The sequence below is a fragment of the Cyphomyrmex costatus genome, unplaced genomic scaffold, assembly GCF_001594065.2.
Source record: "Cyphomyrmex costatus isolate MS0001 unplaced genomic scaffold, Ccosl1.0 scaffold497, whole genome shotgun sequence".
Taxonomy (NCBI): domain Eukaryota; kingdom Metazoa; phylum Arthropoda; class Insecta; order Hymenoptera; family Formicidae; genus Cyphomyrmex; species Cyphomyrmex costatus.
Genome location: NW_017279244.1, coordinates 207,041 through 223,523, shown reverse-complemented (window position 1 = coordinate 223,523; position 16,483 = coordinate 207,041). Strand labels below are relative to the sequence as shown.

Sequence of the window (16,483 nt, the reverse complement as noted above, 5' to 3'; positions counted from 1 at the left end):
ACGCATTGTGTCGAAAAAGCCGTCTTGCAGAGATTAAATGTAAAAATTCGAAATTTATACTTCAACTGCAAGACTTTTAACTTGAAAATTTACAACAGACATAGTCGGGGGCACTCATAAAATCTGCAAAGTTAACAGACGAAGAGCTTAGCAAAGTGATTATATAACGTAACTTTAATAACTGTTTTGCTTGCCGCTGTACTCAAACTTTTTCGAGCAACCCAGCGTATATAGCTAAGAACTTCGGGAGTTTGCGGCAATATTGTGACTGTAAACATTTTTCTTGCCTCAACGTCCTATGTCGATCTAATAAATTCGCAAATGACGATTCGCATCACTGTGATAAGAGCGCGACCTCTTCTTTGCACATTTTTACCGAGTGCCTGTTTTGCCGTAATTTACGAGCCCTTGCGGTTAATTATCTCACACACTGAAAAACATCTCTCCTTATTGTCTGGCTAGAAAATTGCACTCGCGCGACGATCGGAGGAGCACTATAGTCGCATTACGACATCGTTTCTCGTCTCGTCACAACGCTATACACTGTAATGGAAACTTCGCGAAACGCCATTCCGGGAATAATAAACGCATTACCCGTACGTTCTATCTCCCTGTATTTATTTTCGCCCGGCGGCCTTTTAAGTGGCAGTATTTCATTCCGTTATTAAGCTGCACTATCTCCCTCGCGCCGTCCACTGTGTCCACTCGCGAGCTATTTTATCAGATTAATTTTTTTCCTCGCGCAAATTTTCCCTGATGAACGCTTTGACGGATTAAAAGTTGAAATAAAAGTTCCAAGTCCCGTTCCCTGCTTGGTACTTTGGCGCTTTTATCCGACAAATTACTTTTACGTTTCGGCGTGGCCTCGTCTGCTCTTTTCCACGTACGAAAAAGCAACGTAAAAATAAGTTACGGAACACATTTTCGACTGTTTTCTTATGCGCGTGGATTTTGCTGAGATTTCTTACCTTTTAACATAAACAGGTATTCGCGTTTCTTATAAGTATACGAAATTGACACTTGACTCTCAAATATCACAAAATCTTAATCTTAATGTAAAATATGTTTTTTAACATCTTAATCTCAAGTGACATTTAAGAGAAATATCATTTCTTGCTCAATTTAATTATGTGACCTTAAAAATTCCCTTTGTTGCACCGCGGACAAATCAAGTTGACTAAAATTCTGTAAAAAAATCTTATGAAATACGTAATGCAATCTCTTATGGAAATAAATTTGAAACTTTATTTGACCAAAATTGACTGATAATAGAGTGATAGAAGACTGAAATTAATATTCGATTAGCGAATAATATGCAATGTAACACATTTGCATATAAAAGATTTTTTAGCGTATGTGTTATTCATGACCCGAGCTTATCCGCGAAAATACCTCGAGCAATATTTATAGTAATGAAAAATTGAAACAAAATTCTCACTAAAATAAATAATATATCGATTAGTTAAAATCCTAAATGAATTCTCCATCCTATGAATACATTACGCAAAGGAATTATAGTCGACTCTGCGTAAAAAAACGACCGAAGATGATAGCGTGGTGTAAATATGATCGATATATCGCGCATATGAAGAATATTAAATAATGATTGAGTGTCCCATGCGAAATTTTACCTATATAATCACTATCCATAAAGCTCGCTCGTTCAACTGTAAATCATAATACGTTTGCGTCATCCGCCATAATAATTTAACGGAAAGGCAATCCTCCGCGCGATGGACTATAATATTTGATTACTATCTATTAATTATGACTCGGCGAAGAGAAGTATTTCACGGTTCTCTAGACTTCGGAGATCGATATCAACGCGGTGCATCGTTGCGATAATTCCGGCTTACGGGATCATTAATTATAGAAGCATCACCACCATAATATCGCGTAGCGTCTATAACATGTTTCTGCGTCGCTTCTCGCCCTTCCCGCGAGAAATTGGTCAGCGAAGTTTGCAAAACTAGCAGCCATCTGGATCTCATCGCTTTCGAAGTTCACCAAGCAGTCGTGATGAGAGACGGAATTTGTGATCGCGCAAAGAAAAGCTTCAGTCGCGCCGGTAATAGCTTTCATGAGCTTTTACCGGTGAGAGATTTGAAGATGTCGTCCACGTTTTGCGTTCAATTTAATAACTCGATGCACACGTTGACTTCTGTTGGATAATCAAATCAGCCTATTATTTGTAGCGACATCTCTAACGCTTGACCCGACCAATCGCTGGAGCGCAGATTTCGTTTTTCCCGTCTGTGGAGCTTTATGCTGTTCATGTTCTTTTTGACTTCTTCTATGTGCGTTCTTTTTTCTTATTGTCTTGCGTCTTGCCTCTTTCTACTTATCTCAGACTGAATAAAGTAATGTCTTGTATTCTCTTAAATGCCGTGTCTGTATTATTTTATATAACACTCACAATTTCTTTAATTGATCCAAATTTGTTTAGATGTATTTAATATTAATAAAAAAATTCTAATATTTCTTATATTTTTGCAACGATTATTCCTTAAAATTTTTTTATCGTTTTTGGTTGTACAAAATGCTTTAACAAATTGAAAAGAGATATAAATTCCAAATACAGAACGAGATTTGAACGAATTTTATACATATATCATAAAGCTACAAAAGAAATACGAATAATCATCTTGTTTACCGTCATTCTGCATTTTTAACAATCACGATAAAACCATGAGAAAAATATGAGGATGTTTTTATTGCGTTTCATGGATCGATGGAACGCATCCTTGTTAGCTACTGAATTTACAGAAAAGAAATTCGACTGAAAATAATATTTTTCAGCAGAATCAAAATATAATATTTAACAATAAAATTGTATGAAATATAAAATATTTGTATAAAAAAATTCTTAATACAAAGTTAAATTTGTCTTTATTTGCAAATGAAAAGACATAATGTATATTTTATACCGATTAAATTAGAAGCGAAAAATGATTTATTGAAACAAATAAAAATTAAAAATGTAACTCTTCTCATTTTTCAAATATGTTAATTGATTTCGTAAATACTGCAAAATTGTGGCATTTAAATTACATTTAATTAAATAATTATCTTGTTAAATATTTTCTACATTTTTAATAAAACCTTCTTTTTTTTTTAATAATGTCTCTTTCATATTGAAAGAAATAGATAACACGACGGTATTTTTGTCGAAAACGACTTTACATGAGTTTCCTATACGTCATAAAATGCGTGCATTCGGCAACCGCATCCGAGATATAAAAGCCTTACACGCGCTGTATGCAATTTATAACGACGGGAGTGCAATTTTACGTTGGGAATATATATGTATAGTCGAGACAAATTTTATGAAAAATATAATACGAAAATATGAGCACCTCTTCCAGCCGTCGATATAATGTGTATTGCCTATCATCTTACATTCGAGCTTTTGCATGATTTTGTAAATTATATGTAGAAGTATCTAATTTATATCTAACTATTTTTATTCACACTTATATATATATATTCTAATTATTATCATTAACATAAAATTACCAAGTGCTTTTCGTTAAAAAAAAAAATCGTTTTTTAATAGATATTATTGACGATTATAAATAGAAATTAGAACGATAAAAATAAACCATAATAAGAGAAAAAATCCTATTTTTTCATTTGAAGTGGATTAGAGTGATATTAAGGTGCTTATTAGCATCATTATCAAATTGATGAGCAATCTAATTGGGATATTAATATAGCTCAACTTCAGTTTGCGATTGCGTTTCAAATTCGGCAAATCGGCACGCGTTTATATAGAATTGACAAACGTATTCGCGAAAATTTGAATATTTTTAAAATTCGTTTCAACTGAAAATAGGATTTTTCTTTGATTTATTCTTATATAGAGATCTAATTTTTACTTATAACTGTACATGTCTCTTTAAAAATTTTTTCACTTACCGAAAATAAAATTTTCTTCTTATCCATTACTGAATTCATAAAAATAAAGCTGCATACAGAAACTTTTCCTCAAACTATAATATTATTCGATCCGTGATAAATTTGTATATACTTTTTCCTAAATATTTTCTGTCACGTTATTACTTAATATATAGAGCTTCGTATTTTTTATATGAACAGTGACGAACAATTTCACATTTTGGGACTATCTCTGGTCGAGATTTCAGACTGAGCTGCATATCCTTGAAGGAAGGATTTCGTTGTTTGCACGCACGACAATGGCCTCTCGGTCGCCACTCGGCGCCCCTTTCGAACCTTCTCGGAATCGACTTAGGACGGCATTGTCGTAAGCTCGCTTGAGGCCTTCTTTCGTCGGCTTTCTCGTCGACGAAAGAGAAATTGCACCTTCGAGGCTTCGTTGGAAGATTCGTTCCATTCTCGCGTGATACGCTGAAAGTCATGTAAATGTAGATTAGGTGGTCCTCTTACGAGGGTGGCCTCCATTCGCGTTTGCATCGTGACATTGCCATTCAATCGACGTTTTCCCCGAAGATGTATCTAATCTTGCACGATCTCTGAACTTGTCCTCGGATCTCTCCTCTGCTCTCTCTATGCCCAATCTATTCCAAATTCCTGACACGGGTGCGAGCCATACAAAAAGACATCCTTTCTTCGGTTTTTCCACATTTTTACCTTTCAAATATTTTATTTTAAAATATGTTTGTGATAACACTCAATAAATTTAAAATAATGAAACAGAAAAGGGCTACGAGCCAAAAGTGTCGTTATATAATAATATATAATTTTTAGTAAATAAAAATTGTCATTTAGTTACTAAATGCCCTTTTCTGTTTCATTATTTTATTTTTAATTAAAATCATGTCTGTTCGCGCTGTTTAAAATCTTCAAAAATTTTCGCCCTTAAAACGAAATGACAAATTTTTCGGCATTGAGGAAGAAAGGAAGTGAAGATGTGGGGTGTGCAAAGAATGCAAGCTTGAATGCGAACAACGCGAAAAATCTGATGAAGATATCTAGAATTAGGCACTTGGCTCTTCAAATCTATATACATGTCAGTTCATTTTCCCTGAGTGTATGTCAACGGCATATCAAAGGGTAAACCAGCACCCTATGCAACTACAAGGGCAACCCTTCCTGCTGCCGGCTTACGTCTACAGCTTGGCTGTCTGCTTGACGATGCAGATTACTTAACCCTACGTTTCGTGCATGATCGATGACTCTCATCGTCGGAATTGACAAGTGCTTGTCCAGTTGACATGCGGTCGATCGGCGAGCACGTTATTAAACCGCCGTTCGCGTACGGACGCAATCCTAATACCAGACAGAGTACACAATTTGCCGTTCGCAAATAGACCCTATAGATCAGTCCGAGAGTGAATCACCGTGCGCCTACTGTATTGCCGATAATAATGCGATCGCAAATTAGGCTGACCTCCATCCAGCGGCGAGATATTGGCAATTAAATTCGACTGTAACGTTTAATTATCGTAATTGTTTACGAGCTAGCATGAAAAGTTTCTCGCGAATCAAATTCATCGTTGATGTCGTGTCGCAATAAATATCAAGTGTGGAACAACACAGCTCACTGCAAATTTCATATTTACAGCGATAGTCACGTAATCTCTTATATGTATACTTTTGTTTTGTCATACGTGGAAACAAGATTTTTTTTCTTTTAAGAATGTGCAGCTCGATCTGAAATATCTCGGCTGGGAAAACAACTCTGGACTACAGAACCATTCGCGATACGTAATAATGCAAATTAATTGCGAGATAACATTATAGATAATTGAGCAGTTTGCTGTGTAGGTTATTTTTGTTGATCGAAAATTCGCTCATTTATAATCGAGGCAATATGTAATGCATTAGCATATTATTCAAATGCAAAATTGCAGTTACGTTATTTTCATAAAAATAAACGGTTTGATTGATAGGATTTAATAGATTGTCTGAATAATTGCTGTGCGCGGCTAATGATAATAACAATTTGGTGAGTGAAATAAATTTCGTATGTACTGGTCGAATATAGCTACTCATGCAGAATATTACGATATACTACAATGCACAAGTATTTTCAAGTGCAAAATACAAGGGAAATAACCCACATTCGCGATTGGCAGCGGCACGAAATCTATGTAGGTTAACGCAGTTTTCTCTTGGCTTTATCAATTCCCTCTACAATTATTAGCGACCAGCAAAGTTTGCGTTCTTATATAACTGCGGACTTTATTCCGTAACTTTATTCTTGGCGACCCAGTTTCTCGAGCAGTTATCTTTTTATTTTTCGAGAACGTTATTATTCCTTTTTCCTCATTTTGTGTTATCTCCTAATACATTGTGCAAGCACGTTGCCCTTCGTGGCTTAACGACGAATAATATTTAACGATCAGCTTATCCTAAATTACTCTGTATATCGCACGAAAAATGCATTATTACAGTTTGCAATTTAAATTGTAAAAGGAGGTTTATGCGTCGGCGATATATATATATTATATATATTTACGCATTCGTGTTATAAAATTGCATAATATTCCATTCGTTGGCGCGAATACACGTATTGTGCTGATATATGTGAGACAATTAAGTTGTCACAATCATATATTATGGAATAAAATTGAATATATATATGTGTATATGTAATAATAATATTATATATATTTATTTAATGCAATAATACCATGTTAAAATTATGGTTTAAAAAAAAAACCAACTGAAGAAATAACGATAAGTTTTAACTTAAAAAAAGATTGCTTTAAATTGAAAAAGAAGTGTCGTATATTTTAATAGTATATTCTAAAAATAAAAAACTGACGAATATACAACAGGTATTGGTATATTTAATTTAAGCAAACATAATTTAAGCGGCAAATATACTTTTGAAAAATGCATGAGATTTAATTTTGCAATCTTGCGATTTTGACAATATACAACGATTTTCAATATATTTGTAATCGTGTAGTAACTTACTCCGAAAACAGCGATCTTTATCGAATCGGTTTCATCGTTCGGTTCTGAAATAATGACAAAATTGCAATTTTATTATATGTCGATAGAAAATTAATTTCCAAGTGAATTATAATTTTCTCTATACCTAATATAACTTTCAAAGCGCGATAAAAATTACATTATTACTCTCTTATAGATTTTATACAAAGATTATTATACATTCCAATGCTAATACAATTAATAAGAATTAATTTTAATAAAAATCACACGTGAAATTAAATGTGAGAATGAAAAGTTCGTATTTTTTAATTTCTGCACATATCCTGCTTACGTTCTTAATGCGAGCGCCCGGGAGTTTCACCCAGCGTGCTAATTATTTCCGTTCATCTGATACGCAGAGATTGGCGTTGGCATTTTTGCAATACGGAAGATGGGAAAGAGAGAAAAGGAGAAAAAGAGAAGAAGGATGGAAGCTAATGATAGAAGCGAGAAGAGATAATTAAATGCGGATTATCTCCGGTAAAATTCAATCTCTTGTTCACGCTAATTGGAATGGGAAGAAGATAGTTATTAAACAGCCTGCGGATAGATTCAATAATATTTTGCGATAACAAATCTACCGATCAGAGAGCGGAAAAGGAAGAAAGGGATGCATTTACTGGTCCGTCCGGGCCAGAAATGCAGGAGTATGACTAACATTTGTGCGCAGTACAACAAAGTTGAAATCTCAATAAAAGTTGTTTATGCGGAAGCGCATGTGCGGAATGTAATTTAAACTGTTATCATCGTGAAACTCCTTCTTTCCCTTTCTCTCGGAATTTTCCGCTGCACGAAATTACGATTTTCGCGATAAGGACTATGCGCGATAAATTGTATGTTTTACGCGATCGCAATGCTTGTTAACAAATAAAACTTACTCGTCGCGCAGATATTCGATTTCTGAATAAAACACGAATATTGAAAAATACAACAAGGCTCACAAATTGCTTTCTCGATAAAGCAACACAACGTTTGCATTTATAGTTATCGCCGCAGCTGCGTTATTTTCCCGCGTGCACACTTGACTTTTGACGATATTTCACCAATGTGGCCAAAGAGATTTTAGTTGCTCCAGCAATACAAAATTAATTTAAAAGAATTGTTTGCGTTATGATGGATAAATATAATAAAGCCAATTTTATCGAAAGCCACTTCGGCGACATTTTCGTGCGTCATGTTACGAGCGACAGCCAATATAACAATGCTTTTAAGCCATTAAAAGCTTAGAAAAGAGCCGCCGCACAAAATAATCGATACATGCTATCGGCTACATTTTGTTTTGTTTTCATATAGTCGTTTGTTTCCGGCTTCTTTCGCAACTGTCGTGGGGGTGCAACAAGTGTTACGTTGCTCTCGTGTCTCGAAGCAAACTGGCGAGATACCATGTTGCAAATCTACGAATAAATTTCTTGCTCACCGACCGCAGTCTCGTTGCTTGAATTGATATCTACGGCTCGTATTTCAGGATTATCTACTGAGATACGTTATTTTTGTTTTGCGTCAAGCTGCGCTTTAAGCTGGCTTACAAATGCCCCGGCATAAACTCCTAAAAAAAAAAAAAAAAGGGTAGATATGCGCACCATGTGCGGATAGCCGCTTTATTAAAAGTGCCCGCCATCTCGGAAAACAACGTTATTTGACGTTTACGCGGTCCTTTATAAACTGCCATTCTGACTTTCGCCACGATGAAATTACGGTCTCTTTATCATTGCCGCCTGATTCATAAAGTGCGAGGTAACAGTTAATGACATGTAAAAGAGAGCATTTTTATTATTCTTGGTAATACGCGCAATATTACGGACAATATGGATCTACATTCATTTTTCTTACACGCCTTTAAAACCACATAAGACATTTAAAAACGTTTTCTCTTTCCTTAGTAATATTCGCCGCGAATGTTGGATGTAGTAATAAAAGAATTTATCTCAGAAAGGAACGGAGACAAGAGACGTATGTATGTAAAAGAAGAAATAAAGAGTACGCTCTCTATAAATCGAAGAAGAGATTAAAATAAATATCAATAATATCCTCAAGATATTTTCAAGTACGCGCAGCTTTCGTGTCAAATGCACTTTTCTCTCGCAGATGTGCAGAAACATAAATCACATTCCCCGTGACGTTCCACGAACAGAATCGATTGGGACTTTTAGTCCATTGCAATATAAAACTATCCGCGCGTAAATCAAGCGCACGTCGTCCGCCCCATGTTCGTTCGATATCACGCTCGCGACATTTGCATCGTTAGCACGAGCGTCTGCAAAAAAAGGCACCTTCCCTTCCCCGCTCGCGCCCCCTCCTCTCTCTCTCTCTCTCTCTCTCTCTACTTCAAGTGGCATGTACTCGACGAACGCAATTTTCTTTTGTTTCCAGGCAGACCTATCCTGCAGAAACACGAAGCAGACCGTGGGTGCGATTTACACGCGTACAAACTTCGTGACGTTGAAATACGTCACCGACGGCTGGGGCACCAGCTCGAATGGCTTCCGCCTCGTCATCACAGCCGTCAAGGATCCGAGTGAGTATTTGTCGATGCGAGCCGTTTCCAACTTATTCGTGGGCCAATCGACTGGCTGACATGCAGAAATGCAGATCCTGAACGCGAAGCTTGAAACAAATTGCAATTTCTCAGTGCATGTAACACTCGATGTAATATACAAGAGAACGCATTCATTGTCTTATGTATTTCTCTGAAATCAATGCTCTAAGTTATGTGGTGTATATTGCGTGCAAAGAATGTACATTCGATCTCTTAAGAATGTATACGTATAATATTTTACATATTTATTGATAAAATTTATTGAAAAAAAAAACATTTTTTAAATTACGGATTTGTCTACATTATAAATATTTAAAAGTAATACAAATTTGGTAGCAATTTAGAATGTTGATCAAGAATTATTTCATAATAATAAGTAGACAAGTTTTCAAAAGATAAAATAAAATGAGAAAATTTTTATTTGAATTATAACAATATTATTAAATATTTAATATTAAATCATTATATATATATATAATATATTCAATTCTGTATAGAAATTATGAATTTCCCATTTTAATTATACTTGCAGAGACTACATTTGATCATAAGTATCAATCAATCAACTTGCGAATAGATTTATACAATAAAGCTGGCACGCAAAAATCCCTGTCTGTAGTGTCCAGTTTGACGAAATAATTTTTATATTTATACTATTCATTGTTATACTTCTTGTTAGACTAATCATTTTGAGATTTACTCAATGAAGCATATTATCGGGTATATTGGAAAAATATATATTTCCGGGTATATTGCTCCGAGAATGGAAATGTTGAATTTTTTTTATAACAATCCTCATTCTTTTCTTCCGCCAGTCGTTTTTATGCTTCACTGATTCTTTAATTCTTTCAAATTCTGTCGCGGTCGTCGTGACCGACTCGACTCTAAGTTTATCATTCAATCGCTTTTATTCATTAGCTCTCGAGCTATTAAATTTGCCTTTCAAATCCAGTTTCTTTAAAGCGCCGTGTCAATTCTTTTTCATCCCCGGGAGATCGTAGTTTCTCCAGCGTTCACATTTAGTGCATGATTTCAGAGTGCAGTCGCTTAATCGTGCGACGAACCTCAATTAACATTGGAATATTCTATTTGAGATACTGCTTCGATTAATGAATAACATCACAATTAAATCAGTCATCTACAAAGCCGCATAACTAACGTATCTAAAAGCGAGCTTCACCAAAGCATATAGAGCATTTATTTCAAGCATTCTGGAAACACAATAGATGTAGTAAGCCTTATGAAATCGAGCAATTGTAGTCGAATAATCGACTGTGATTGGTCAATCAATTTCTTAAGGCTTTGGGTTTACTGCACCTATTGTGTTTCGGGACTTAAGAATAATAGTTCCAATTAATCCATTGATTTTCGATAGAAGGGATTAAATTATGTATTGTTATGCTATAAATATGTATTAAATGAAATTTCCAGATTGTACATTTAAAAATGATAAAAAGATTATTTTACATTAAAGTTACGTGCCAAGTTTTCTTGGGCTTAAAAATAATATAAATTCCTGAAAAATAGTAAACAATTTATTTATAACATATCTTGGTTTTTTCTCAAACTTGATCTCTGATTTATGTAATTTTGTGAATTGATTTAATTGAGCGTTTATCACAAAATTTTAAAAAATATATCTTTATCGCAGAGAGTCGTAAAACTCACGCAAGGCAAACAATGCGCATAATTGACGCAGTTTAACGAGCCCATTTTCCAAGTTTTACGCGAGTTCGCGGCGAAACACGCGTCCAGAGACCGTTTTACATTTAACAACGTGATTTGCAACATAGCAAAAAGTTTGTGATGTAAAAGGATATAAATATTGAATAAAATTTGTAATTGAAATAGGAAGTGACACGGTAAGTGACGTCGTTATTGACGTATCGCACTGTCGACGTTGTTGGCTCGAAATTTTAATTCGACGATTCGATTCACGATTGACCGATCGTAGTTGCGAGAATTTCTCGTGACGACGACAGAAGCGCGACGGTGCGTTAACCCGCGAATTTCAATTCGCTTTATTCCATGCGAGAGTTCATATCGTATTTCATATCTGCATATATCGGCGTGACATGTAAGTAACGTATAACGTCGCGTCGGTCACGAGTCACATGACATCGGATATTAATGAAGAGTGATCTTGTTCATTCGCTCGCGACAATTTTTCGTTACGGATACGCGAGATGCGAATCGTGTCGGCTCGTGACGACGATAAATGCTGCTCTTGTCGCCCCGTCGACGATTTTGTCGAGAGGACCCCCCCCCGATGCCGACAAAAGACCGTTAATAATACGGGGAACATTGAAATGAAGTGCTCCCACCTCGGCTGTCTAATACCGAGGAAAAAGCGTACCACATCGCTCCTCGCGAATCGTTATCTCGCCCCTGCTCGTGAGCCCGGCGTAATATTTCCATGTAATAAGGTCTCTGAGAAACGAGCACCGGGGACAAATGCAGTCGCTATATTTTTATATCTTCATGCCGGAATCCTGATAAAATGCATAGACGCTCGACGTCATTTCGCGCACCCTTGATTATGAAACGCGCGCTGCATCGCTAAAATTGCGAGTTTAATATACTAATAACGTGTGTTGCGTGTTATACACGCAATGATATGCGCGCAACTATCACACGTTTATTCTACTTACTACACTTGGTTATTCTACAATATATAAAATCACAATTCAATATAATGAAATAAAGTGTCACAATAAAACGTCATGTCTAATTAAATGCAAGCAAGATAAATGTGGACACACTGCTGTTTTTCTCACAACGTTTTAAAAAATATTTCAATAAGCACTATGCTCTCAACTTAGTTTTCTTACACTATAATTTATTTTTATATTATTTTATCAGCATAACATATTATATCAGCGATTTGGCTCACAAGTAAATCGAAACGTGTAATGTAATTTTGGTCGTATATTATATTTATATTTGATACATTGTTTATTAATATATACAAAATGCGCACCCATTATCGCACTTGACTTTTATTTGCTCTTATTAGCTATTTTAATAAATTTTTAGTTCCACATCCTCTGCCAATTGTTATATTACAATAATAATTTGTACAGAAAAGCTTATTATATTAAAATATTGCCATTATTTTAGTTAAATAAGTATTAGATAGAGAAGTTGCATATTTTTTAATCGATTCTTTCGAAAAAACCGGGGTTGTCGTACAATATTTTAACGTTATGAAACAAAACTGCACGTGTGACACTAATAGCAATAATATAGAGGAAGCGTTAATCTTAAGCACTATGAGACTTCGACATTTCACACTTGAGATCCACATCCAAGATGACTTGAGAGTCTCAGCAAAGTAGCTATCCAGTCTCAGGACTCGACAGGTGTCGAACTTTAGCTCTCGTCTGCCGAACAATTTCCTCGAGTTGTAATCTTCCGGCGGTTATAAGGGGCACTTCAAGGATAATCCGAGAGAGTTAATATAAGTTAGTTTAGAACTAAACACAGGATGCGAAATCTCGGTCGCGTATACCATCGCTGTTGTTCTTCAGCTTCTATTTCATCGGTACCGCTGATTAAGAAACATGTATCTCTATCCCGAAAAGATTGTTAACTTTACCGTTCACAGATGAAACTTTCGCAATATCCACAACACGAGCAGTTCCGTAATTTTCCAACGTGAAGTTATTTATTACAGTCAATGCTTTCGAGAAAATAAGTCGTGCTAAATAAAGTATATCTTGAGACGAGACATCTTGTTTTTTTCTTATTATAAATTTGAATGTATAAAATGGTTCAAAGAAATATTATATATTATCTACTTTGTCAAAATTTTAAATCATTAAACGACTTGTTGTAATACTAGGCTGAACCATATCGTAAACAAATATGTGATATTATTAGAGTTTTAGATTTATCAGAGTGACTCAAAGATCCTAATAATCATACCATATTAAGGAATTATTACCAGAGAGTTTAATTAATTATTAAACAAGTTTATCAGATATCAATGCTTATTAAAAATAAATTAAATGTTACAATAATCAAAAGTTTTACTTTAAATAAATTATTTTATTAACCAAGAATTTTTATTTGGTTATATCCAAACAAGAAATTAATTAATTCAACTAAATGGATTTCTCACAGTGATAAGAAAACACGGGTTGTCGCGTAGATAACATTCGCTTAGATAAAAGATTTGCACTACTCTGACAAATACAGAGCTTTAAGTAAATTTAGAGCTCTAACTACTAGAGGAGTGCAAAAGTCCGCCATGTTTGCCCTTCATATTAAAGAATTAAACGCTTATTGGACGATAGATCATTAGGTAAAAAGTGGCAGTTGAAATAGGAAAGTTGTCAGCATTTGGCTTGTACGGGGTTCTGGTACATCTAGAGCTCTTATACATAAAAATGGGTGAATAGGATTCCCTATTTGTTTCAAAGGTTGAGCTAATCTACAGCTGTTACGTATATATAGCGACTCGTATTTTTTTTCTCACTCAGCAATGTAACTATTCGATGCAGAGAAATGTTTTATTTCTCCCATATTCTTTATTCACGATCTGCAACCCGTATAATAAATTTTTCAAACATTTGTCAAAACATGACAAAATTTTTGTAGCATGTACAAATAATAAATATATTTTCTCCAACTTTTTAATTTTCGAGTTTATTTTCTGTATTTTTACAAACGTTTCTACAACGTTAGCTTATTGTTGTAGCAATCAATTGCAACAATAATAGCAAAATGATGTCCATCATTCTCTAAGTAATTGTCGAGTAAGAATGTCAAATTCTAATATTATTCTCTCTAATGTCCGTACTTCGTGATTAGATCGAATTAAAATCGCCAGTGGACACATCGAAATCAACGATCTAACAGCCATTGTTGCAGAAATATCGCATAACTAAACACGCGCTCGTTATCGAGCGCAAGTCACGGTTCAGTGACATCACAGTAACGTCGCACCAATTTGCCGTAATTATGCAGAATGTGAACCGCGAGAGCTACTATGTTTATGCCCTCTTTCCCCGCTGATGCGCGTTCATCCCTCGGTTGTCTCTTCACGTCAGTTCATCCCTTTTAATGCACCGCTGCATCCCACTCGTATTCCTATTCGAAGCGATCCGGCAAACGCAAACGTTCCATGCTAGTTACGATAATTATCGCATGGTCGCGATATGCTCTTTCCTTTTTGTGTGACGCTAATTACCTTGCGTGATTAATTGATGGACGACGAGGACCGATGCTGGCGGCTTACACGTGTCGTGGATGCAACGAAGATACATAGCTATGAATCCTGTCGCTCGCTGTGAGAGAAAAGACTCTCAATGTACGATACAGATTGACAGGAAATACATTTTATACGCGATCTGTTTCCGCGGTTTCGTTGCCAAAAAAAAAAACGCGACATTTCGACGTGACGTTACATGTAGTCCTTTTACTCTCGTAGATTTATATCTCGTTCAAACGCATAATGTGTCCCCTTTATCTCCATTTTTTTTCGCAGAATTATCCCTTGTATATTCAACAATTATATTCTTAAGAAAAATACTTGTAAGAATATTAAGTAAAGTATCTTCTAAGATCTCTCGTAATATATATGAATACACGACAAATGGATAAAGGCCTTAAACGGTCAAGCTAGATCTTTATATATAATATATATATATATATATATACATATAATACTTAAAATTATTAAATTCTTAAAAATATTTAGGAAAAAGATAACATTTTTAGGCGATAACAGTTCTATATAAAACAATAATAATCAGTGTATTGATTGAAACCGATTAAATTGACAGGCAATTTAATATCGCAGACGCAAAAGGACATCTTTAAAATATACCGTAGAGAATTTCATAATCGAACAATTGTTTCAATTTGAAGGACGGAAAAAAGTGCGAATCAACGAGCACGTTCGATAAACGAATAAAGGGATGTAATCAAAATAGCTGACAAGTCAATTACAGTTATCGATGACTCGAATCTCACAACACTCGGAATTTCATGATCGTCGAGTAATTAATTGGCTCACGCGTCCGCCCGAGAATTTCTTCCGATCGAACGACGGAATCCCTGCGAGGGCTATCACGCGCGCTGATAAATTGGAACGCGGACGATCGCGCGCGACCGGCACCCACCACGGATTCCGTTCGATGCGGTCGAAAAGTGCCAACCGCAATCGAGGAAACCCTCAGGGGCGTTGTCTGGGCGACAGATTTTCATGCCCGTCGTGTTCCCTCGCATTCCGTCCTTCCGAATCCTGTCCTTCCGCCTCCTGTTTAGCGCGATGAATTATATTCACTCGGAAAAAGAACTATTGATTCGCGTTTATCCGTCGGAAGCGGATTTTAGATTAACTGACATTTCGCGCACATATTTTCACGTCCAATTCTCGAAATATAGGACAAAGCGAAATGTCGACGTTTCTAGAGATTAATTGTTTTAATACTAGAACTGCTCGTGGTCCATTTTCGCGGTTCTGCTAAATCATTTCAATTTTTCTCATTGTTGTATTAAATTTACAATATTGAAAATACATGAATATAATACAAATAATTCGAACAGATACAGATAGTAACAAAACACCTTTTCATTTTTTTAACCAGAAACACATTGGAAAAATATAATTTGATTATCAGAGATCGTATTTAAAACATTATTTAACATTATCTAACATTATTTAACATACATATTTAAAATAAAATAAAATAGTATTTATTATTTTAAATAACTTGTTATGGTATATGATTTATTTTTAATTTTCTATTTTAAATATTGCAAAAAGAAGAAATTATTTAATTTTAAATTAACATTTTTAAAATAAGTTTTTACCAGGGAATGGAAAGTTACTTTTTAAAAGTAACTAGTTACAGTTACTCGTTACCGAGTAAAAAATGTAACTAGTTACAGTTACAGTTATCACTTTTTAAAAGTAACTCGTTACAGTTACCGTTACTTGAAAAATAACTTTTCGTTACTTTTCCGTTACTTTTTTAAAATCAATTTAAAAATGTACTTTTGCATTTTTTTTTT

The 16,483-nt window shown here is 35.0% G+C and overlaps 1 protein-coding gene across 1 annotated transcript in view; it reads left to right on the top strand.

The window, feature by feature from the left end:
• LOC108778210 (lost and found) overlaps window positions 1-16,483 on the top strand; it is a 115,542-nt gene that overhangs the window by 55,665 nt on the left and 43,394 nt on the right. Inside the window, exon 2 of the mRNA XM_018545327.1 lies at window positions 9,295-9,439. Coding sequence (XP_018400829.1) covers window positions 9,295-9,439 — 145 coding nt within the window. The remainder of the gene's footprint in view (window positions 1-9,294; window positions 9,440-16,483) is intronic.